General features: G+C 34.3%; 1 protein-coding gene across 1 annotated transcript in view; it reads left to right on the forward strand.

Moving 5' to 3' along the window:
- Abca5 (ATP-binding cassette, sub-family A (ABC1), member 5) overlaps positions 1-24,241 on the forward strand; it is a gene marked incomplete at its 5' end in the record, with an annotated part of 60,436 nt that overhangs the window by 14,667 nt on the left and 21,528 nt on the right. The window contains 10 exon segments of the mRNA XM_013503232.1: positions 911-969; positions 9,138-9,248; positions 10,436-10,611; positions 11,181-11,300; positions 12,351-12,489; positions 13,703-13,793; positions 13,973-14,112; positions 16,179-16,298; positions 20,514-20,715; positions 23,044-23,213. Of these exon segments, the coding sequence (XP_013358686.1) occupies positions 911-969; positions 9,138-9,248; positions 10,436-10,611; positions 11,181-11,300; positions 12,351-12,489; positions 13,703-13,793; positions 13,973-14,112; positions 16,179-16,298; positions 20,514-20,715; positions 23,044-23,213 (1,328 nt within the window).

Below are 24,241 nucleotides of genomic sequence, written 5' to 3' on the forward strand. Positions count from 1 at the left end.
TGAGTTCGGTTCTCGGTACCAGAGAAAAACCAAAAAAAAAAAACCAAAAAAAAAAAAAATACTTAAAATGTAAGCGGTGGTACAGTGGTCAGCATTCTGAGAGATAAAATTGAAACTGATTAACGAAATCATTAATTCTATATATAAAAATCTCAGGTGGAGTGAAACAGTCACTTCATGTCTATAGACAGTTTGATAAATGGGGCAATGTGAAATGGTATTTAGTTTATATCCCTCTACTGATATTACAGATATTATATCTAGGTGTTAACCAGAGAGAAAAAGAAATTCTAAAGTAATTGAATCAAATGCCTCTCTTATTTGTAGAAGTTGACTTAGCATGAAAAGTGAATGAATGATACTTAAAGTGGGGAGGAGGGGAATATTACATGTTTGTAGCATCTTTGAAATACTTTAGGGCTAGGATTTTAACTCAGGGTAGAGTGCTTGTCTAGCACATGTGAGACCCTAGTTTTGATCCCCATTGCTACCCCAGGAAAGTGTTATATAAAATAATTTTGTATAATTTTATACTTACTATCAACTTTCTTTGACTCATTGTTTTAGTAGGAAAGTACTTTATTATTCCTGTTAAATATGACGGTTTTTTTATTCTTCAGTTTTGGCACAAGAATGACAATTTTTTTTGGACATACGACCACAGAATCTCTCCAGCCTCTCTTCTTCCCCCCAGAAAACAAAACACAACGTAAATAACTTACCTCAACATGAAGATATAACCCTTCCTTTGATACTTAGAAAGTACCTAGTATTGCTAGAGATGTACACTCAGTTCAAATTTTATAACATCCTACATTTTAGGATAAAACAACTTTGATAGAAATATTATATACGTTAATATATACTTATACAGTTCTCAAAATACTCAATAGAAAATTGTGTTTTTCAGAATAAGTGGTATTCAGAAAGCGTACAAAAAGAAGAATGAAAATGTGGAGGCTTTAAGAGGTAAGTAGCTTTCTTAGGATTTGGTTCATAGTATTAAAGTACAATAAATAAATAAGTGGAAAAAGCATTTGCATAATTAATGGAATATTTAAACTCCTGTTTTACAATCATCTACCTTGTTTTGGGAGATATTTTATGTAATATAATAAAACTAACAACATTTTATTGGTCATAAAACCAAGAAGTAGTATCTGTCACGGTAAAAAATTACCCAACTATTAGAGCAAGTTTATGTCCTTTTTCATTTTATTATTATGCATGTGTATACATACAAGTTCCTTTTGACCTAACATAAGGTTTCCAAACCTCAGCACTCTACAAATACTTGGCCTGATAATTCTTCTTGTGAGGAACTGTTTTGAAAATTGTTGTATGTTTAGCAGTATGTTAGTCAGGGGTCCTCCAGAACCAATAAAACACACACACACACACACACACACACATACGTAGGAGTTATTATTTTCACGTTATTCTGGTCGGGGATAGTGGTATGTTAATATGGTTCCAATTTGCATTTACCTAGTAACTAATGCTGTTGATCATCTTTTCATATGCACATGGATTTTATTTTTATTACTTGAACTGCCTATTCAACTTTTTCTACATTTTAGATGGCTTTTGTTAAAAGAAAGTATTCATCTGTCCTATTCCAGTTTGCAACTTGCCTTTTTAGTCAGATAATAGTGTCTACTTAGTTGAGCACAAGTACTTAATGTGGATATTATGCAATAATATATCTATTCTTTGGCTTTTTTTTTTTTTTTTTGGTATTATGAGTCAAACTCAGGACCTTACGCTTCCTAGGCAGGTGCTTGTGCCGCTGAGCTATATCCCCAGCCCCATGTATCTATTCTTTTATGACTATAGTGCTTTCTGAGTCTTGTTTTAGTTAGCATTGGAGGTTATATATAGCCTTTAATGTAGGTTTTTCAACTAGAAATTACTGCTAATGCAGAGATGCAAGAGAAGGAAATAAACGACATCCAGACTGGAAAGGAAACAGTGAATCTATTTATTTGCAGTTAGCTTCATTTATCTATTTAAAAACTTTAGTTAGATCCCTGTAATACAGATAGTAAAACTGAAAAGTGAGATTATTAAGGTAACAGTAAACAATATAAATATGGAAAAAATCATTTGTATTTTCATATACAACAGATCATTGGAAAATAAAATTCAAAATAATATTAACTAACTTAAAATATTATTTACAGGTAAATCAGACAAAAGATTTGGGAGATTTGTATATTGAAAAATGGAAAACATTGCTGAGATAAACTGAAAGTTTAATACTTTGAGAGAGATGCCATATTCATGGATTAGAAGACTCAATGTTTAGATGTGAATCCAGTCAAAACTTCACCAGTTTTAAGCTCTGCCAGAATCTTTTTAGGCTTTTTTTTCTGTTAATGTTTGACATTTTGTAGTTCATATGTACATGTAGATAACCCCAAATCTCCAAAACAGCTTGAGAAAGAATGAAGTCCAAGGACTAGCATTTTTATTTCAAAACTTCATATTAATATTAAAATAATTAAGACTATGATTTTGGCATAAAAGCAACAGAGCACTAGATCAGTAAAATAGAATAAGAGAGTATAGAAATAGTACACATATTTTTATGGGTAATAATTGATCTGCAGTGAATTGATTTGCAATGAATTTAATAATGGATATACTTTTAAACAAATGCTGTATAAATGATCTTATATAAATACTGGTGTGTAACCAAAACAGAAACTAGAGAGAAGTGAAGTTTGGTCCATACTGGCTGGACATCATGTACAAAAACTAACAGAAAATAGGTCATACATGTAAATGTAAAATGTAAAACAGTAAAATTTAAAGATTAAAAACATAGGAGGAATCTTATGGGTTAGACATTGGGTTGGATGAAAGTTTCTTAGATATGACATGAAGCACACAAATTACAATAAGTCCTCAACTTGCCACTGAATTCCATCCCTGGAGAATTGTTGGTAAGTTGGATTCGTTTGTAAGTTGAAAAAGTGACTCTTACACAGTACACCATTAAAGTTTGTGACACAAATGTTCCCCAGTGGAGGACTTACCCTAGAAAATAACCTGAAGTGCCTGTAATAAATGGGAGTATAAAAATTAGTGTCCTGTTCCTTGTAAGGCACTGTTAAAAGAATTAAAAAACAAACCCCTTATCTGGGGGAAGTATCTGTAAAGCATGTTCTATCCAGGACATGTGAAAAAATCCATTTAATAAATGGACAGAGTATTTGAGCAGACTTGGCTGGTGAAGAAAAGGATAGCAAATAAGTGATGTTCAACAAGACTTTTCAGGACAATGCAAATTGAAATCACAGTGATTATCAGTGCATAACTTTTAAAATGATTAAAATTGAGAAGATTGATCATGGCATATGTGAGGATGTAGAATAATTGGAAGTCCAACATTGCTAGAGGCAACATAAAATTGTATACCTACTTTGGAAAATAGTTGACAGTTTGTCAAAAAGTTAAGTATAAATCTGCTATGTAATCTAGTCATTCCACTTCTAGGAAGGTAGCTGAAGGAAATGAAAGAGTATGCCCATAAAAATAAACATGGATGTTCATTTTAAATTTATTTGTAATAACCCTAAACTAGATATAACCTAAATATCTATTAGTAGATAAAGGGATTCAACCAAATGTAGCATGTCTGTACAGTGAAATATATGTCACACAGCAATAAAAAAGAATGGACTGTTAATACATGCTACAATATGAATGAATCCCAAAAGTTATGGTAAAAGACATCAAATATAAAGAGATACATAATTCCATTTATATAAAATTATAAAAAATAAATGATAGTGAAAGACAGCAGGTCGGTGGGTTGCTGCAGGTGAGTGGGAGTGGATGGAAAGAAGCTGGGGAAGAAATCTTAAAGAGAGCAGCCTTACTGTCTTGGTGGGGTTAGACAGTGGCTTGGGAGAGCCTTGATGGTTACTGGTACGCTGCTCTCTTACTGGTCTTTAGATAGGATTATCTGCTTCTGCTCCCCCCGATCTCTCATCCTCTTGCATCCTGGCTGTGCCACAGCCCTTCAGTATTTTGCATCATGCTGTTTCTCGCTCTTCCTCTATTAGGTTCTCAATTATACTACCTGTTGTTAGTCATTATCTGAGATGTTATACATCTCTGATTTATAAATTATTGCTTTACTGTTCTCCAGATTAAGAAGGCAGAGACCTTTTATTTTTGTTCTAACTGATGTAGTATTGTTTTAATGTATTTTAATCTTGTTTTTTTAAACCAAAAATAAAACTATTTTTAAAAGACAGTTCATTTCGATTTACTTAAACATTTACTGCATCTTTATTATTACTTTTTGCATCAGATCTCCCATCTAGGGTATTTTCCTTCTGCATGAAGACTTTCCTGCCAGTGGTACATTCAGTTTTTGTTTGAAAATATCTTTTATTAACCTTCAATTTTGAAAGATATATCCCTGAATGTATACTTTTAAGTTTGGCATTTATTTTGTTTCAGCATTTTAAAATCTAATTTTTTTCTTGTTTGCATTTTTGGTTGCAAAGAAAACTATAAGAGTTTTGTAATTGCTCTGTATTTGTTATATTCATTTTCTCTGGCTGTTTTTAAAGATATTTCTCTTTGTTTTTAGTTTTATGAACTTTTACTACAACATACTTCCTGGGTGTTTGTGTTTGCATTAACATTTATACTGCTTTAGTTATATAGTACACTAGAATTTATTTCTTAACAGTTTTCTTTTATTTCACAAAATTTTCAGCTATTTTTTCCAGTATCATTTCTGCCCTATTCTTTTTTTTCTTATTTTTATGATTATTTTTACATGTGACACCTTTTAATCTCATTTGTCTTGTGTTCACCAGTATGCATTGCATATTCTTTTTCTTGTGCTTTAATCTAGATATATATTCTGATTCGTTTTTGTCACTAATTTTTCTTCAGTTGAGTCTAATCTGCTCATAAACTACCTTTTGAAGTCTTAATATCACCTTTTACGGCTTTTGTCTTTCCCCTTATTTGTGTGTGTGTATGGTTTCTAGTCATTTGCCAACATTGTCTTATAAAATTGATAGCATGGTTATTTAAAAATCTTTGTTGTATAGCACCAATATCTGCCTTTTCCTGTTTCAGTTATTTGTCTTACCCTCTCCTGTCTGGTTGTTTTTGACTGAATGCTACTCCTAAGATGAATATATGGTTTCTATAAAATTCGTAACATGGTTGTATGAAAATCTGGACAAGGTGATGTAGTAATTATAGGTACCTGGATAATGTATGATGTGATATTGTCCTAGCGAGGATTTGTCTTTTCTTCTGGCTTACAGCTATGGGTGTCAGAAATCCTAGCTCACCTTCATCTACTCAGGGCAGAAATGATTTAAAGCTGCATTTTAGTTTCTGTCAGGCACAAAGTCTGATTTACCCTTGTAAAGTTTAGTCCTTTGAGATTCCAAAGACCTGGGAGATTTACTGAAGTATTGTTCACTCAGTTGTATGTGTCTTTTTTTTTTTTTTTTTGGTTTTTCTCCGGTACCGGGAACCGAACTCACGACCTTGCACTTGCCAGGCAGGCGCTTTTGCCGCTGAGCTAAATTCCCAGCCCCCTGTATGTGTCTTCAGAACCTTGTTTAGCCTGTTGTGTACTCCATTATCACTTTTACTTTTAGACTTGGCAGGCGTGTTGGCCTACTCCTTCCTCATATCTTTTGTTTTGTTTTTTTTTCTCTGGTACCGGGAACCGAACTCACGACCTTGTGCTTGCCAGGCAGGCGCTTTTGCCGCTGAGCTAAATCCCTAGACCCCCTCCCTTCCTCATATCTTTACAGTCTTTCATTCTTCAGTCTGCCAAGGCCTTTAAACAGATGATTGTCTTTGAAACTGGCCAGCCTTTTCTTGCTCCTTTGAAGGATCGGTTTAACTTGTTGCAGCTGGTTTGTACCATTGGCAGTACCTACACGATCATCCCATCAATTGGTTCTTAGCCGCCTGTAGGGAGGTGCACAAATTACAGCCCTGTTGTGAATGTGTTAAACCACCTACTTTGCCATTCCTGGAAGCAAAGACTTAGCATAACTAGCTGTATTCCTCAAGCAATTTTGAATTATGATGTAAATTGTAGTGTTGATAGATTATATTGAACTCTTAGATGACTGGGAACAAGGAAGAACCTAATGATAGAGACCTTTATTACCTCTTTGCCTATAATGAAGAATGGCTTTGCTGTTTATGGTCAAACCCAGTTCCAGGCTTTCATGGATGGAGAAAGATGGCATGTGATTTGAAGCAGAATTTTGGTTTCTATCAGGGGCAGAGTACTTTTGACTTACTCCTGCACCTAGAGTTTAGTCCTTTAAGATCCCAGTCAAAGGCAGTCATGTAAGGAATGTTCTCTAACTGTTTGTACCAGTTAGGTATGTGGCTTGAACTTGTGCTCGCCTGTTTAGGTTGACATCTTAGTAAGTTTGTTGAAAGTAAAACTATCATCTGTTTTAAAGAAGATGAATTTCATTCCTTTTCATTGAAAGGATTATAATATTAATATGTAGTGTTGGTTGGGAGGATACTGCAAGGGAACAGTATAATGTAGGACACATAATTATAAGATTATTTATAATAGTTGCCCAAAGAATGATATACAAGAGATGCAGGAAATCTGTCCACACGCTAAGACCAATGAATCTAGCCGAGAGCCTAGATCCCACCAAGAAATGTCCTGTATGAGTCCAGCTGAAGACCTAGAGCTCATAACAGTGCCTCCCATAAGTCCAGTTGGAGGCCTAGAACCCATGACAATATCTCGTGCAGGCCTCTCACGAATCTGCGCTGGGAAGGCCCAAAGGTCAGTGGTGGAATCTAGGAAGTCTATACCAGCAGGATGAAGGATCTGTGCTAGCAGGCTGAGGGATCTGCACTGGAGCCAGGAAACAATGCACAAGTAAGAACCAGAGCTCCCCTGAAAGGTACTACAGCCATCCTCAGCAACAATGAGGTCCTGAGCTCCTCCGATGATCAAGATGGCTGAGTTTCCGTGAGGAAAGCCAACTCAGCAAGCTTCTCCAGGAGACAGGCAGTGCACCACCTTCCCCTGCAGAGCCAGGAAGCAATGCTCAGAGTGAGGACCAGAGCTCCCCAAAAGTGAACCAAAGCTATTCTCAGTGCCAGCAAGGTCTCGAGCTCCTCGGAGCATGAAAACAGCCAAGTTCATCAGGAAAGCCAGCTTGACAAGCTCCTCCGGGAGAACCAACAGCTCCTTACAGCTCTGCCAGCTCTGAACAGCCTCACCTCAGCTCCCCAAAGCCTCATTGCTTCTCCTCCAGTTCGGCCTCTTATGCTGCTGGCCTCCCACACCCAGCACCATGCTTACCAAGTTCATCTGGGGGTTGTAAGTTGACCACCAGTTGTCAATCCACTACATGTATTAACTAAAAGGATTATACCATTTTTGTTCTGTGAATTATTTGGGCTTCACTAATCTCTTTTGTACGAGTGCTCCATGAAAAGCATAGGCCTGGCTTTTGATCTGTAGGGCATAAGTGAGCATTACATGTTCAGAGGTCCTAGTTGCCTTTTGAGCTGAGTTTTCAACATTTAGTTCCTGGCATCAATGACTCTAAGTATCTTTTCTGTGTAGATTATTATGGAATAAAATGCTGTCTCACAAAACTGGCTCTGGATACTTACTTGAAGGTGAAACCCAGCATGTGCTGATTGATTTTATTAGGTGATTGCAAAGGGAAGATTGACCAGTTCATCTAAGAGTTAGTCTTTAAAAACAAACAAGCAAAACAAAAAAACAAATATTAGAATGGGTGCTGCCCTGTCCCGTTAATGTCTTGTCAGGATTGAGAATTAATTGGGAGCTGCAGTAGCTGTTTTACTCAAGCATAAGAATATCTAGGGGGCAAGCCTCCCAGATCATTACCTTTAGTTGGGTAACCTTACCCTAATCTCTTTATAAAGAAAATCGGTGTACTCTCCTGAGTTACAAATTTATACTTATTAGGGCAAAGGGTGTGGTGGGCCTGCTATCTTTTATACGCAGAATGATAGATTCTAAACGTGTGTGTGGTATTGTCAGGCTGGAGAGGTAACTTTAGAGCTGCTATACTGACAGAGAGTTTGGAGTCCTCCAAATAGTACTAAACCCTTTAAATATAATAGCTACATGTCAATGCACAGCTCATAGATACTTTTCTTCCTAACTTGGTATGTGCCATGGTATCCCAGTATTTGTAATTTGTTGCATGATATTTATTGAGTGATTACTTTTTCTTTTATATAAAGATACATCAGAAAATGAATCTCACATTTGCCTGGATTATAGAACTCATCTGGAGCTTATTTCCTTGTAAACATAATTTTCTTTAAAGTAAATGCTATACCTTAAAAGGATACTTCAGTGATGTATCACCGTTCAGATTAATTTTTGTGTGGATGCTTGTGTGTGTCTGCAGTATGATCAGTATGCCACTTTCTGCTCCTCTGAGGCGATTGTATTCATGGTATAGTTTGAGTTTCTTATTTCATCCTTATTTCCTATACTGTACCTTTAAGGTACTTATATTTTTGTTGCTGTTTCCCTTTGTTCTTTTCTTTGGGTTGTGATAATTTTTCTGTTTGATTTAATACTTCAGCCTTAGCCTAGTTTGTTGATTAATTGTCTTCTGCTTAATCATTTAGATCTTTATCTCCTGTCTTCTCACTCGCACATCCATCCATTAAATGGAACCTTTCAGTTATGTATTTAGCCATTTTTGTACTGTGGTTAATTTCTAGGTTTTTTTTTAAAAAAAATTATTGATTTGTGGCTGTATATTGTATATTTAACATGTCTGTAAAACCTTTGGGAGATAAGTTTTTCTTTGTTTTAATTCTCTTGGGAATTCCCAAAGGTCATTACACAGAAGAGTCCCAAATATTTTTATACCCTAATTTTCACTGTATGAACAACTCAAAACAATTCTTTTTATTTACTTTTCTTGCTGCTTCTCCCATTGACTACAACAAAGAAGCTATTTAACCTGAGGTGAAATATGCTGGTAACTTTGAATATTTCTTTCAATTTATTGCCTTACTTCAGGATTGCTCAAGTATTATGAAGCATGTATAGGTAAAGAGAAATAAAAATCACATTTGTGTTTTCTTTATTCCTGAACTAGACTTGTCATTTGACATATATGAGGGTCAGATTACTGCGTTACTTGGCCATAGTGGAACAGGAAAGAGTACACTGATGAATATTCTTTGTGGACTGTGCCCGCCTTCTGACGGTGAGAGTTTTTCGACCTAAAAAAGTTCCTTTACTTTGTTTTATTAATGTTATTAACGGAGGTGTTACATATACTATGTTTACCCTGTAAGTGTATGCTACATTATTTTTACTAGTGATTTAGGACAAACTTCTATATCTGTGAATGTATTTTCTCTACTACACACATTTGATTGTTTTTCAGTAGGAAATAAAAATGAGTCCATCATGTTAATAAAGTAAAGAGGATCTAATTTTGTTGATATTTTTATCACATAGTTACATCTATGTCTTCATGTTCTTTATTTTCAAGAAAAGATAAATCAGTAATTAATTTGAAATTAAATAAGATCTGAAGACTATTTCAGGTTGAGAAAATAAATACAAATTTCTAAATAGCAATAATACAAACGAATGATAAACATCAATACTATCTCCTAAAATGAAAATTTAGGAACATACTTCAAAGGTATTATTTTGATCTGTGATTGTTGTATAGGTTAGCGTTAAATATGGAAGCCCCATGTTTCTACAGTAACCAAAATGTGGCAGCAAAATATATATATTTTAATTTATAAGTGGCTAAACTGTATTTAATCTGTATTTCAACCTTTTCAGTGTAGTTCAACTTTTGAAATTACTTTAGTTTTGTTCTTCAGCATTAATTGTGGCACTCTTGTATTTAATCGTAGTATCTGGCATTTACTTAAAGATACATGATGTTTATTATAGCTCTATATATTATCACATTGATTGATAGTTCTTCAGTAGGCTATACTAGTGTTCAGTGTATAGAAGAAAAAAACTGGAATTCAGAAACATTAAGTAATTTGTTCGAGACTTTGAAGTTAGTATAAAACTGTTAGTTCTTTGATCTCTCCTCTATTTTGGAAATGAATAAAAATTATTGCTTTAATGTAATTATAAATTATACATCAATATATACTTATGTTTAGTGTTAGTTTGTTAGTTCCTTGTTCCTTCTGCAGTGTAATATGGCCTGGGAGTGAAGGAAAATGAAATTGATACATAGATGGAGGCCTATTACCAATAATACGGAAATGAGTGCGAATTATATATGCCAAATGTATGTTATTTCTTACTTTATATATCTACTGGAATTAATTAGTAATTAATTATTAGGGTACAGGAAAGTATGTGCATTTTAATTCCTAATATCTTTAATATAAATGCATACTTTGCTTTTAGGATTTGCATCTATATATGGACATAGTGTCTCAGAGATAGATGAAATGTTTGAAGCAAGAAAAATGATTGGTATTTGTCCACAGTTAGATATACACTTTGATGTTCTGACAGTAGAAGAAAATTTATCAATTTTGGCTTCAATCAAAGGAATACCAGCCAACAATATAATACAGGAAGTATGTTATCATATAAAAATCTTTGCTCTGTTTCTTATAAATTAACAACCCTTTGTAATAACTTGTACAATAAAAATATGCTAGAAAAGTCTAAAGATAAAAACCTCTGCTAAGCTTGTAAACAGAAAATTATTACAAGAAATTGTACAAGATTGGGAGTAGATGTTTTAGCATATGAAAATAGCCCTTATTTTATTTGGAAGATCTTGCTTCTTCACATCTCCTCTGCCCACCCTTCCCATTTCCTTTCTATTTTCACTTCTAATTTTTATTAGCACAGAGGTTTTACCCTGTTCTGTTACTTTCTGCTCACTACCCAAGAAAGCACAAAAGTAAGACAGACCTTTTTCTCGAGAATCTTGTTACTTCTTATTTTCAGAATTATACATGAATATTTGTCAAAATTAATTTCTACACAAAATGAACATTTTCAGAAATAATATTAAAATTATGTGTATTTATTTAATATTACTTAATACTTCAAAAATTCAAATGCTTAAAAACCAATATTCATAATTATACAAATGATGTGATCTTAAAAAACAAGTGTTTACACTTTGCTTTTACAGGTGCAAAAGGTTTTATTAGATTTAGACATGCAAGCTATCAAAGATAACCAAGCTAAAAAATTAAGTGGTGGTCAAAAAAGAAAGCTTTCTTTAGGAATTGCTGTTCTTGGGAATCCAAAGGTAAATATATATTAATTTTAAGTTATCTTGGATAAAAAGACAGGCTGTGGAAGGATATATGATGCATTATATAGAGTTTAAATGTATACTAAATACTATATATTTTTATGAGTTGATCAGAAAGATTTAACACCATTATGATACTGGGGAATTAAAGGGGTGAATTTCAGCTGTCTCTGTAGTGGGGGGTGTGTGTGTGTGTGTGTGTTGGAAAGATCTGACTAGGTGCAGTAGCGTATGCCTGTAGTACCATTATTCAGGAGGCCGAGGCAGGAGGACTGGTTGAGCCCAAAGTCCAAGAGCAACTTGGGCAGTGTAGCAAGACCATGACTCAAGAGAAAAGAAAAAATAAAGGCCTGAAGAAAATGAGCCCTCCCCCCGCAAAAAAAACTGTTAAGTTTGATAACTGTGAAAGCATTATTCTACTATTCTCTATGGATTTTAAAAATATATTTTAAGAGCTCATAATAAAAGTTAAAATGGGAAAAATGAAGAAATAGTTCAGCTTCTCACTGTCCTATTCTTTGATTTTGCCTGGTTTTTTTGTGCTGTACTCTGTTCTTTAGACACAGAGAAGCAGCTGACACACTGCTTTACACAGTGCCAAGAAGCTCGGGTTAGATGCCTGCCACATAAACCCTGGTGCCGACCATCCTGCTGTGTGAACCCTTTCTGCTGCAGTTTGGAGGGACTGAATTCTGGCTTTATGCTAATTAATCTGTCAAGCTCACACCACGTTTTTGCTTTTTTTTAATTAAAATAGCCTTGAAATCAGTTGCTTTTTTAGAATATATAAGGGATAAATCTTTAAAAAGCAATTGTTAACATATACAAAGTTGTTGTTAAGGATGATAAAATTTATATTTTTATTGATATTATTATAGTAATACAGAAATAAGCCTTTTAAAACTATACTCATGAAAATATTTGGTCATAATTGTAAAAATATATGCAAACTCAGTATGAGTGGACAAGTGATTGAGTGTATTTCTGATTGAAAATGATTGCTAATGGTGAAGGTTTTCAGTAGTTTGCACCCTTCTCACACAGATACTACTACTAGATGAGCCGACAGCTGGCATGGACCCCTGTTCTCGTCATATTGTTTGGAATCTTTTAAAATACAGAAAAGCCAACCGGGTGACAGTGTTTAGCACTCATTTCATGGATGAAGCTGACATTCTTGCTGGTGAGAGTTTTGCTGTATTTTTAAAGGATAAGGATATAGTCCTGGGCCAAAAGGAAGATGAATAGAGAAACATTTGATCCTGAGAATTGAATAGAGAAATAGTTATCGAATACTATAGTTCTACCCAAATATTTTAAACTTTAAAAGTTACATATTTATGTCTTGGCTGTTCCCCAGACCATGCCACTGTTCTGCAGTTTCCTAGGAGAACTCATAGAATTCAGCTTCATACTCATCGTTATAATTATTATAGTGGAGGGTTAAACAGCAGAATTAGCAAAGGGATAAGTTATATGGAAGAAACCAGAAGTAAGCTCCCACTGGAGCTTTCTCCCACTGGAATCACACAGGATGTACTTAATTTCTCCAGGACTGAGTGGTAACTACATGTATGAAATGTTGTCAATCAACAAAGGTTGTTAGAGACCCAGTATCCCAAGTTCTTCTTGGGTGCTGGTTTGTAGGAACCCTCTGCCTTACGCTTACCAAAATACTAGACTCCAGAAGAAAGGCAGGGCTCAGCACAAACCTCATTGTTCGTACAGCTGAGACATAGCGAGCCACACTTAGTTGTGTGGAGGATAATGAGAACCCTCCCAAAATCTGTGTTTCTTGATCCCAGCTAAGGAAGCGCCAGCCTTGCAAGCCAGCCATCCTAAGGGTAGCATTCTCAGGCTTGCTCTGTTAACTGCTTTCTGTACAGTTTTCTGCACGTCCAGGTTTAGGGTAACACGTAGACTCAGGAGTTTGAAATTATGTAGCAGCTTCTTTCAGTTCACAGTGCAATCTAATAAATTGGATAAGTCATTCATCTTTTCAGCAGTATCTTCGTTTTTAAAAAACGTTTTGTTGTTATTTCTGTTGCTTCTTTTGTATATCTGTTTGTAAAGGAAACCCGTTAAAGCCCCAGCATTAGTAAACCTTTTCAGATGAGCCTGAGCTGTTTGTGGTAGTGTAAAAAAAGTGTTCTTTAGAATCGGATTGCCTGGTTATGGTTCTTGGCTTTCTTATATAAGAGCTATATGAAACGCAGAAGAAATGTATTTTCTTATCCCGTCAGTGTTCTTATCTGAAAACTTGATACATAAATTGATGGTAATCCAGTATATTCCTCATAAGATAGTTGTGTGTCTCTCTGATAATAAGCTATAAAATGTAATTGTCAAGTATTACTGCTCTTATTAGAAATTGAAATGTACATCTCTGCTTGCAGATAGGAAAGCTGTCATATCACAAGGAATGTTAAAATGTGTTGGTTCTTCAATTTTCCTCAAAAGTAAATGGGGGATTGGCTACCGCCTGAGGTACTGTTCATTCTTTGTTGACTTTATTTATCATATGTACTCTTGGTCAACTGTTATTTTTAGCTTTTTCCATAATGTGCCTTAGCCATCTTTTATGATGCTGAATTTAAAGCAGTCAGAATTTATTTTTCATTGCTTATTGACTAGTCATAAACAGTAGGATTTTTGGTTTTCTCTAGCATGTACATAGACAGATACTGTGCTACAGAATCTCTTTCTTCATTGGTCAGACAACATGTACCTGGAGCTACTTTATTACAGCAGGATGACCAACAACTTGTGTATAGCTTACCTTTCAAAGACATGGACAAATTTGCAGGTACTGCTTTCAGAATTTTGGTTGTTGAACAGCGATGTTGCATTGGAAATAGATTTTCTTGATCTCCGTTTTTGTTAATTTCTCTGTGTAATGTTTCCATGTTCCCAAGTGGCCAGAGTTAATACTCTATTTCTGCTTTATTTTGTTTTTGAAAACCTGAAGTAACCACATACTAATGTCTATTTAATTTTACAGTATGCAAGAAATCAGACTATGTTGACTTAAATATATAATATAAGGAAAATGTAAAAATACTTATGTTCTCAAAAAAATTTACTCTATTTGCTTTTAGGCCTCCTGAGGCTATATTGTTAATCATTTATGTTTTTGAATTATTTTCTAATTTCATGATTCTATAATGAATTACGGTATTTTAACTAAGAATTAATCTTTGTGATTTTTTAAATTAGGCCTAGTTTTCAGCTTTATAATGAGCAACTCAAATTAAGTCACTCCTTCCTCTGTCTAGAAATCATTTCACAGCAAATAGGATATTAATGATGTAGGCATGTTGTGCGGACATCCCATAACATTTATTTCATAATTAGAAATGTATTTTCTCTAGTGGTTTGGTTGGTTTATGCAAAAAGAAAAGAACTCACTGATTTTATTGGCCAACCTTGCCCTTGCTAAGACACAGTACTTGATATCTACAACCTAAACGGAAGAGAGCTTTATTTGGCTCCTGGCTTCAGAGCATTCACCATGCTTGGCTGGCTCCAAGGCAGTGAGCATCTTATAGCAGGGTCTGGTGGAGCAGAGCTGCTTAGTTCATGCGGGCAAAGGAGCAGAGTAGGGGAACAGAATCAGAGAGAAGGAAAGAGGGACCAGTGACCAGATACAGACCACAAGGTCACTCTTCCATGACCACCCAGACATACCCAGAAGTGTGCTGTACTAATCCCTTAGGTCAGTGGCAGTGAACGTTTTAGAGCTTTGAGTGATAACAAACTCCCTGTTGTGGTACACATGCCATAGGTTTGCCACCCCTGCTCTAGCTGTTCCTTAGTCCATTCAAGTTGATAGTCAACCACCAGCAGTCACACTGATTAATTGGACTGATGTATGTATGCCAAGTTAATGTACCTTGTCTGTGGTCCTGTCTATTTGTATCTACCTGCTCTTTAATAACATATATACAGTGCTTACTTTATGCCAGATGCTAGACTATGCATTTCACAATTACTAGTTTAGTTATCCCAGTATTTCAACAGTGTGTGAGATAGGAAATATTACTGCTTATATTTTATAAATGAGGAAATGAATGTAGAAAAATGAGGGAACTTGTCCAAAGCCCCAAGTTAACACAGGTGGAAAGTGGTGGAGCTGAGTTGGGAGACCATCCAGCCTGGTTCCAGTACTGGTATTTTTTTCATTTTGTTGCCTTTTGTGTTTTTTTGATAAATTGTTATAGTATTTTATTAGATTTCTAAGTATTTTCTGGAAACTGCAAGGGGTGGATCTAAAAACTCCCTGAAGGAATTCATGGGGTCAACACTTTGCATCTAATATGAAGATGTTATCTTCCCTTTTAACCTGCAGCTTCTTGTATACCATGTTTTCTAGAGATTGCATAACACGTACTATCAGAACAGTGAATACAGAAACAAATAGGAGAACCCATCTGTCCTCTCTTAGGGCAGATATTCAAGAGATAAAAATATTTTTTCGCATTGGTTTCTTTTGTTCTAAAACATACTCTTTTTAAAATAAACTTATGTTAACGTGTAATAGGTTTACTTTGTTTTAAAAAGAATAAATTCTTAAATGATTGCTGTTTTCAGTATATATTACTTCAATTTTCAATATAGTAAGTCTCAGTTTTAATTTCAAGTGTTAAGAAATATTTTAATTTGAATATGATAAATATCTAATGGCTGTATTCTCATAAAGATAATTTCCTGGGGTCCTTAGCAGTTTATAATATGAAGTGTCCTGAGTCCAAACATTTGAAAAGCACTGTGCTAGCTGAGTAAATTGCATGATATTCTATATTTAAATAACTTAGAACAATTTAGGATTGTATGCTTACCTGACCACCATTCTACCGTTGTTTTTTCTTTCAGGTTTATTTTCTGCTCTAGACATTCATTCAAATTTAGGTGTTATTTCTTATGGTGTTTCCATGACAACTTTGGAGGATGTATTTTTAAAGCTAGAAGTTGAAGCAGAAATTGACCAAGCAGGTAAAAACAGTATTAACAAAACATTTTAGACTGTGTGAACCAGGCAGATCATTAAAACGACAAATAATTATATAAGCATATGAAGTTTGTAGGGAAGGAAATGCAGAAATAAACAGTGAAAAAGTTATTGAGATATTTATGAAGGTGAAAGAGATTAGGAAGGAAATAGCTAGATGTTCTTGGAACGCAGTTAATTTAGCTTGTCAGAGATGACTTTAAGATATTTAGACTGAGCCTGGGATGACAAGAAAAATCTAGGGATGCAAACTTGTAGGTCAAAACTTTCTGGATGAAGGAAACTGCTTTTGCAGAAGTACTAATTAAGGAATGAGTCGGATGTCATGGAGGGGAAAATAAAGACCATGATGGGTAGAGGCATGGAAAAGGTAATAAGCAGTAAAGACAGAGGGTATGCAAAGGACCAGATCATGTTTTGCCTTTGAAACATCGGGGAAAGAATTGTGTTCTCTTGGTGCAGTGTGAAACTGTCAGCGTTGTAAAGGAATAGTATGATTTTACGTGCATTTTTTAAAAATGCCTTCCAGTTGTTGAATGTTTAGTGTATTTTCTTAAAACAGCTATGATTGTTTAATGTTTTTATTTTAAAGAGAATAAAAAAAAAGTAAATATGATACAGAATTTCAAAACAAGATCATAGGAAATTAACAAAAGTTATTATAGTGCACATTGTTAGCTTCAAAGTAGTTGCTCAGATTGCCAGATATAGGCATGGAAGATTGGTCAAACAATATAAACACATAAATTCCTTTCAGTGAACTAATAGAAATTAGTAGTGCAATTATCTTAGCTATCTTGTGTATATGTATATATGTACATACATATTCCTTCCTTCTATTCTCCTTTCCCCCATGACAAATATTCTTTCCATTTTGAGCATTTTCCCTTTCACAATGTCTGTTGTACCTTTTGGAAATTTACTCTTTCAGTTTGTTACACTAGGGAGACAATGTGGTGTTAACACATGAGGGTCTGATTTATTTCACTTATGAGTATGGTCTCTAATTGCAGCCATTTACCTATAAAAGCCTCGAGTTTATCTTCCTTTAGAGCTGGGTAACACTCCATTGTATAAAAATACATCTTTTCTATCCATTCCTTGGTTGATAGGTGTTTGGTTTATTTCCAAGATTTAACTATTACAAATTGTACTGCTATAAACACTGGCTTTCCACATGCCGGAGACTAAAACTAGACCCATATCTGTCACCATGCACTAAATTAGAGTCAAAATGGATCAAAGATATAAACATTAAAACAGAAACGCTAAATCTCCTGGAAGAGAAAGTATGTAGAAATCTTGTAGATATAGGGGTAGGCAGAGAGTTCATGAACAAAAACCAAGCTACATGGGAAATACTTCAAAGAATCAACAGCTGGGATCTCATCTTACTAAAAAGATTTTACACATCAAAGAAATCACCAACAGAGTGAAAAAAAAACCCTACAAATTGCTTAGTGAATTTTAAGGGAAGAGTGAAGGAGGAAAACCAGCAAGGAACCTTTTATCATTCATTTTAGCTTAAAAGAGGATGGTAATAAAATAGGAAGAGAATAGAATGGCTTATATTAGTTGTAGTGATGACGTGCTGATGAGTGGTTAGTGGTTCAGGAAAGGGAGTAATCAAGTATTTGATTTGAGGACTGGAAAAGGGATTGCCCTTTCCTGAGAATGGGGGAGGAATGGGTTTGTGGAAGGAAGGAATTCAGCATGAATTTTGGCTGTGTTATTGAAGATGTAGCTATAACAAAGTGAAGATGTTAGGGCTGACGATATATATTTGGAAACTAAATATAGATGGTGTCATGGAATTAGATGAAATCACTGAGGTAGAAAAATAGGTAAGATTAAAGGGGCAAGCCCTGAGGCTGAGCAGTGGGGAGACCAGGAGAGGCTGCCTATGAAGGAATAATTAGTCTTGTCTTTTCTTTTCTGTTATTTTTTCTCTTCTCTTTTCTTCTTTCTTCTCTTCTCTTCTCTTCTCTTCTCTTCTCTTCTCTTCTCTTCTCTCCTTTTTTTTCTTCATGAAATAATAGATATACAAAGCCTAGAAAAAATGCTGAAATACAGTTTGGGACATAGAAGACATTGAGATGTTTGATAGTGTGAAAAATAATGGTGACCTTGACAAAAGCAGTTTCAGTGGTATGGAAAGGAGGAAAGCTCGAGCTGTGCAGTTTAAGAAAGGGAGTTGCGGAAATTTAGAATTGAAGGTTAGCAAGGTGGGTGGGTGGTACGTCAGGAGTGTGAGCAAGATGGGAACATTAGTCCATAGTCATACAAAGAGGTGAGATGGTTCACATGCACATTTTGCATGTATGCTGAGTCTCTGATGATGAAAATCATTGTGAGGTCACTGTCAAGGATAAAGTCATGAATATGCCAGCAGTTAAACTTTCATCCAAGCTCAATCCAAAATTATAAAAACTTGTCACTGGAATTTTATTATTCCTGGTCTGGGTAGTCACATTATAAAATATTGGAACTATTTTATGGAAACAATTTGACAGTATTTCTAGATGTAACATTATTGCTGTGGTCATATACTTATGATACCAGATACTCACTTTCAAATGCATTCAGTGGAGAAGCAATGTATTTTTAAAATTTGGTTTTTCTTTTTAATAAATATGTAATGCTTTTTTATATCTGTGGTGAAAACAGTGTATCTTGGGGTCCTGTTCTATGTCTGGATCAAAGAAGGTTGATTTGACATGTTTTTGTATGCAATTTTCTAGTTCTTATGAAAATGTGAAATGATACAGACTGGAAGAATTCAAAATGAAATATTTTATTGAAAGCCTTATGGCCTCAGTATAATTAAATAGCTAAAAATATAAGAAAACCTCGAAAAATTTTTGTTTAGTATTATATTGTGAGTGCTACTGAGCTGAACAACTATATAAAAATTAATATATAGTACAATCTCCTTTCATTTTTGTAATATTATTCAAACTAAAATATTTATATACTCATCATAATATATTTGCTATAATATTCTTCCTAAAGTTGGTTGACTAGTATATTCTCTTTCATAGTTGCCTGATCTGTCAATATCTTTTTGGATTAAAGTCCTGATTTTTTTATTTAAAATGAATAATCATCAATTGTGTATCTTTTTTCTACCTTTTCTTTTTTTTTTTTTGGTGCCAGGAATCTAACTCAGGGCCTCATGCCTGCCGGGCAGGTGTTGTGTCACTGAGCTACATCCCCGGCCCAATTGTTTATCATTTTATTGGCATTAAAATCACTTGTCCTTTAACTCATAGAATTTCAGTATAAAATACATAAAGAAATTTCTATTCTAACTATGTTTAGAATATTCAAATATAATTGAAAATAAGTATTAAAATAAATCTGAATGATATTATATTCATATTACTGAAAATATTATGCTAATAATCTATCTGGTCACACTCTCGGTGATTATGTGTAACTTCAGGAGTTCTGGGAAATGGTGCTGACGTAGACATTTAACTCATAATTCTTTCAGAAATTGAATTTGAAGAAAGTCTAACAGTTGGCTATCAACGAAGTCTAAACTTAATAGAGAGAAGAGAGAAGTCAGGTATTTGATGAGGACATGATGTTAAATTATAGTAAGAGAGGGAAAAGTTCACATAAATGTTTTAAATGTTGCAGAGATAAAAAAAATCTTAAATATGAATATAGACCAGTTTGGCTTTGAACTAGTAATATAATGCAGTATGTCTGTTCGGTATCTGCCTTTTACCTTATACTGTTTTTGTGATATTCAGCCATGTTTTCATGTGTAGCTGCACAGTAGTTAATTTTCATTGTTTTAAATCATTGTATTGTTGATTAATTTACAATTATTCATTCACATTTTGGTAGACATTTAATTCTTTCTAGTTTATGACTATTCTGGACATAATTCTGCTAAGAATGTCGATGCATTTTAGAATCCCTGTAGGTGTATTTTGGAATCTGCATATCTCTATTGGGGTTATACGTAGTAGAGCATTTCCTGGGTGATAGGTATACATACATTCAGGTTTGGTTTTTCATTTTGTTTTTTTTTACATTCAGCTTTTATAGATAGTGCCAAAAGATGAGAGTTCCATTTACTCCACCTTATTGCCACATGTGTGTCTTCTTTAAAAGTAACTTGCTTCTGGAAGTTTTTACCTTTTTAAAGGAATGCACCACAATTTTCTTTTCGTTTTGGCAAACAGACTTCAGTGTATTTACACAGAAGCCACCAGAGGAAGATACTGACTCAAGATCTTTCGATGAAATAGAACAGAGCTTACTTATTCTTTCTGAAACCAAAGCTTCCCTAGTGAGCACCATGAGCCTTTGGAAGCAGCAGCTGTCTACAATAGCAAAGTTTCATTTTCTTAACTTGAAACGTGAAAGTAAATCAGCGAGATCAGTGTAAGTATAATTATCCTTCTTTTGCCTGAGGTGTTTTTTTAAGGATACAAATTGGCTTGCTATCTTAATTTTTTAAATGTTAGCATATGTAAATAGCCTGTGTAGTCTTGAAAAATCAAAATGATAATTTCACATGTTAGAAAAAATAATTATAGTAACTTTATAAAATATCCCTGGAGTTTTTTTCTTTTCTTAAACTAACATTTGCCATCTCATCTCTGAGATGAGGAAGTGACATTTCATACTAATTGTATAATTTTTGAATTACTGTCATTGGCTCTTTCAGTTTTTTATATTTATATTTCTTCACTATCTTTAAACACCCACTAGTAAATTTTTAAACACTTTGTAAATAGCAGGAAAATAAATTTCACCTCTATCAGATGAAGAAACTAAAATATAAAGCAGGCTAACTAGTAGAGGTGGGATCAAATAAGATATCAACTTAGGTTTAACCTTTGTCATTTAGTACCCTCTCTTCCTAGGGCACTGGGAGTTGACTTATTTGGAAATATCATGGACTTCTTTCACATTCTCTGTACTTTAGGTTAATAATAAAAAATAAGAGGATGGTTTTATGTTAGAAATATGCTGAACTTTTTTACTTTGTTTAGTAAATTTATTCCAGTATCAAACAGATGTCAATCGAGTATCTGATTTATTCCTGTGTTACTATTAACTAAAAAAAAAATGTATGTAAATCAACACGTTCCAGTTCATTTAGTTAAAAACCACTCAGAAAATACTCTGGAAACAACAGAAGTGCCTTTTTTCACACTGTTATAAAACACCATAGATTTGGCCCCTTAAGCAACAGAAATTTATTTCTTCTCACATTTCTGAAGGCTAGAAATGTAAGATCAGAGGGTGCGCTGATAAAGGCTCGCTTCTTGCCTTGAAGAAGGCACCGGCTCATTGTGCGCTCGCATGCCTTCTCTTGTGAATGGGAAGCAAGAGAGTGTGCAAGTGAGCACACTCACATGGGCTCTGGAACCTTTTCTGTGGGGCACACAACATACCGTGAGGACCACGCCTTCGTCCTTCATCGACTCAGATTACTTTCCAGAGTTCCACTTTGAAATATTACTAGGTTAGAGGTTAGGAGTTTCAGCGTGTAAATTTGGAGGAAGATACCCTATTCAAAACAAAAAATGTTCTTCGGTCAAATACATTTAGGAAATATTATAAAAAGAGTTGTTCATTAGCATGTGAGAACAGTGGAGAGGTAATATGATGCAAATTTTTTTTTAACTTTAACCTGGAGAGTACAAATACTGTCTAATTCTGTTTCTTTTTTTCATCATCTAAAGCACTGATTACTCCTATCAGTGATTATAGAATTGTATTTAAATGTAGTGTGCTTTAGGAAATCATTATTTAAATACACGTAATGAAGAATGGAAATGAGATGGAAGGAGGGGAAAGGAAAGGGAGAGAGGGGGCGTGAAAGGAGAATAAAAATGTGTCATGTACCAATACCAGCTCCCACTGTGAATATGATCATTGCATGCTGCAGAAATATACTGAAAAAAGGCGTGCTGGCGAGGAGCTATGGGCTTGTACTCAGTGATGAGGGAGGGTCTTCCCAAGATGTTAAGTTGAAGTAAATATAGAAATTTAAAAAGAAATAGTAGTTTATTATGAAGTATCAGAAAATTACAAATTACTAAATAAGATGTGATGATCTAAGCTCTCCAAATACATGTGGCACTTAACATCTAATGTAGAAATATTTTGTAGGACAAGTAGATGTCTTCCAGATAGAAGGGCATTGTAGTATATTGCTGAGAGGCTAAGCAACAGTTACTGTGATTACAGTATGATTGAGGTGGAATTTTAAGGATATCAATATTTTACTGTGTTTTCATTTTCTTGTCTATATCTAGGTATTATTGTCAGTATGTGGAAAATAAATGATTAGACTAGAGCCAGGACAGGAGGTACCTGAAGTAGTTTATACTTGAGACATAATATTTGTAACAATGTCTGACTCTTTAGCAATTATAACTATATCTTTACATACCCTCTAATAATTTCAGGGTGATAGATCTAAAACATACTTTCATGAACTTTCTTCTCGCCACACCTCCACTTTTAATTTTGTCATGTAAGGCTGGCTTTCTCTCTGGTATTATCATAAGGTTGTGCTCAGTAGTAGATTCTTTTAAAGGGTTTTTCTTTGTCCTTTGATCTTTGTTTTTTGTTTTGGCTTTTTCCAGTTACTACCTTTTAACTGGGGTTTAAATCTGTAATAGTATTAATAGTATTAAGAAAGATTTTAATAGAATTGTATGTTGTTAAACCTTAAGTTACTTTTTTTCTTTTCAGATTGCTTCTGCTTTTAATTTTTCTTGCAGTTCAGATTTTTATGTTTTTGGTGCATCATTCTTTTAAAAATGCTGTGGTTCCTGTCAAACTTGTTCCAGATTTATATTTTCTAAAACCTGGAGAGAACCCTCATAAATACAAAACAAGTCTGCTTCTTCAAAATTCTACTGGTGAGAGTGTGTGAAGGTCTGTGAATGTGTGTTGGTTGGGCCGGGGATTGTGGGGTAGTTCAGAGATTTGGGTTTTAGAAATATATTTAAAGTATGTTTGTTTTTGTTTTTTGTTGTTGTTGTTTGTTTTTTTCCGGGGCCAGGAATCGAATTCACGACCTTGTGCTTGCCAGGCAGGCGCTGTACCGCTGAGCTAAATCCCCAGCCCCTAGAAATACATTTAAAGTAAAAGCTGGTCCACCTGGACAGACTCCAAATTGAATGAAATATTTACCTTATTGATGCTGAAGAGCATATTACAGAAATGGGAATTTGATAGTTGGTAGTTTGAAACATTCTAATTTATACTACTGAAATCATTAGATTTCCTTTTAAAATAGTAGCAGCATTGTTCTCAGCAGCGTGCTTTCTCTCAAAGTTTATGATGAGCAAGACTGACTTGAAGTTATAAAATTTCCTTTAGGAAGATCTATAGTATATAATATAAATGCATTTATACATCTACATAGGAATGTTTAAGTAATCACTTCAAGGACTATTTGAAAAATTTGTTAAAAATAAAAAATAGCGGTAGATGTAAATATCTGTAATCAAGTATATTAAATTTGGAGCTGATGTTTTTGGAGCACTATTGGAGTTCTTACCATATAATACTTAATTGTCAAATAGGAAAAAACGTTTTTTTAAGTATATGGACTTGAGGGAAGTTTAAATGAATAAACTGACAAAGGGTTCTGATTTTCAGAATCTTGAAACTGAATGCAAAACTATTTCTGCATAATACATCGCTTCACAACTCCTCCCATCCACATAACTAGCTTGTATTTTTAAGGTTCTTGAAAAGATTAAAAATCAGTACCGTTAAGGTCTGACGCTAAGTGTATTACACAACTTCTATTGTTTCTTGGGAAAGTGCATTTGAGGTAAAAAAATTAAATAGGAAATGTTATATTTTGTACTTTTTTTCTTAGAATTGTTTTCAGTTTTAATACACATTTCATATAAAATACAGTACAGTACTGCATGGA

This window comes from Chinchilla lanigera, unplaced genomic scaffold (assembly GCF_000276665.1).
Source record: "Chinchilla lanigera isolate Chin_1 unplaced genomic scaffold, ChiLan1.0 scaffold00077, whole genome shotgun sequence".
In the NCBI taxonomy this organism is placed as follows: domain Eukaryota; kingdom Metazoa; phylum Chordata; class Mammalia; order Rodentia; family Chinchillidae; genus Chinchilla; species Chinchilla lanigera.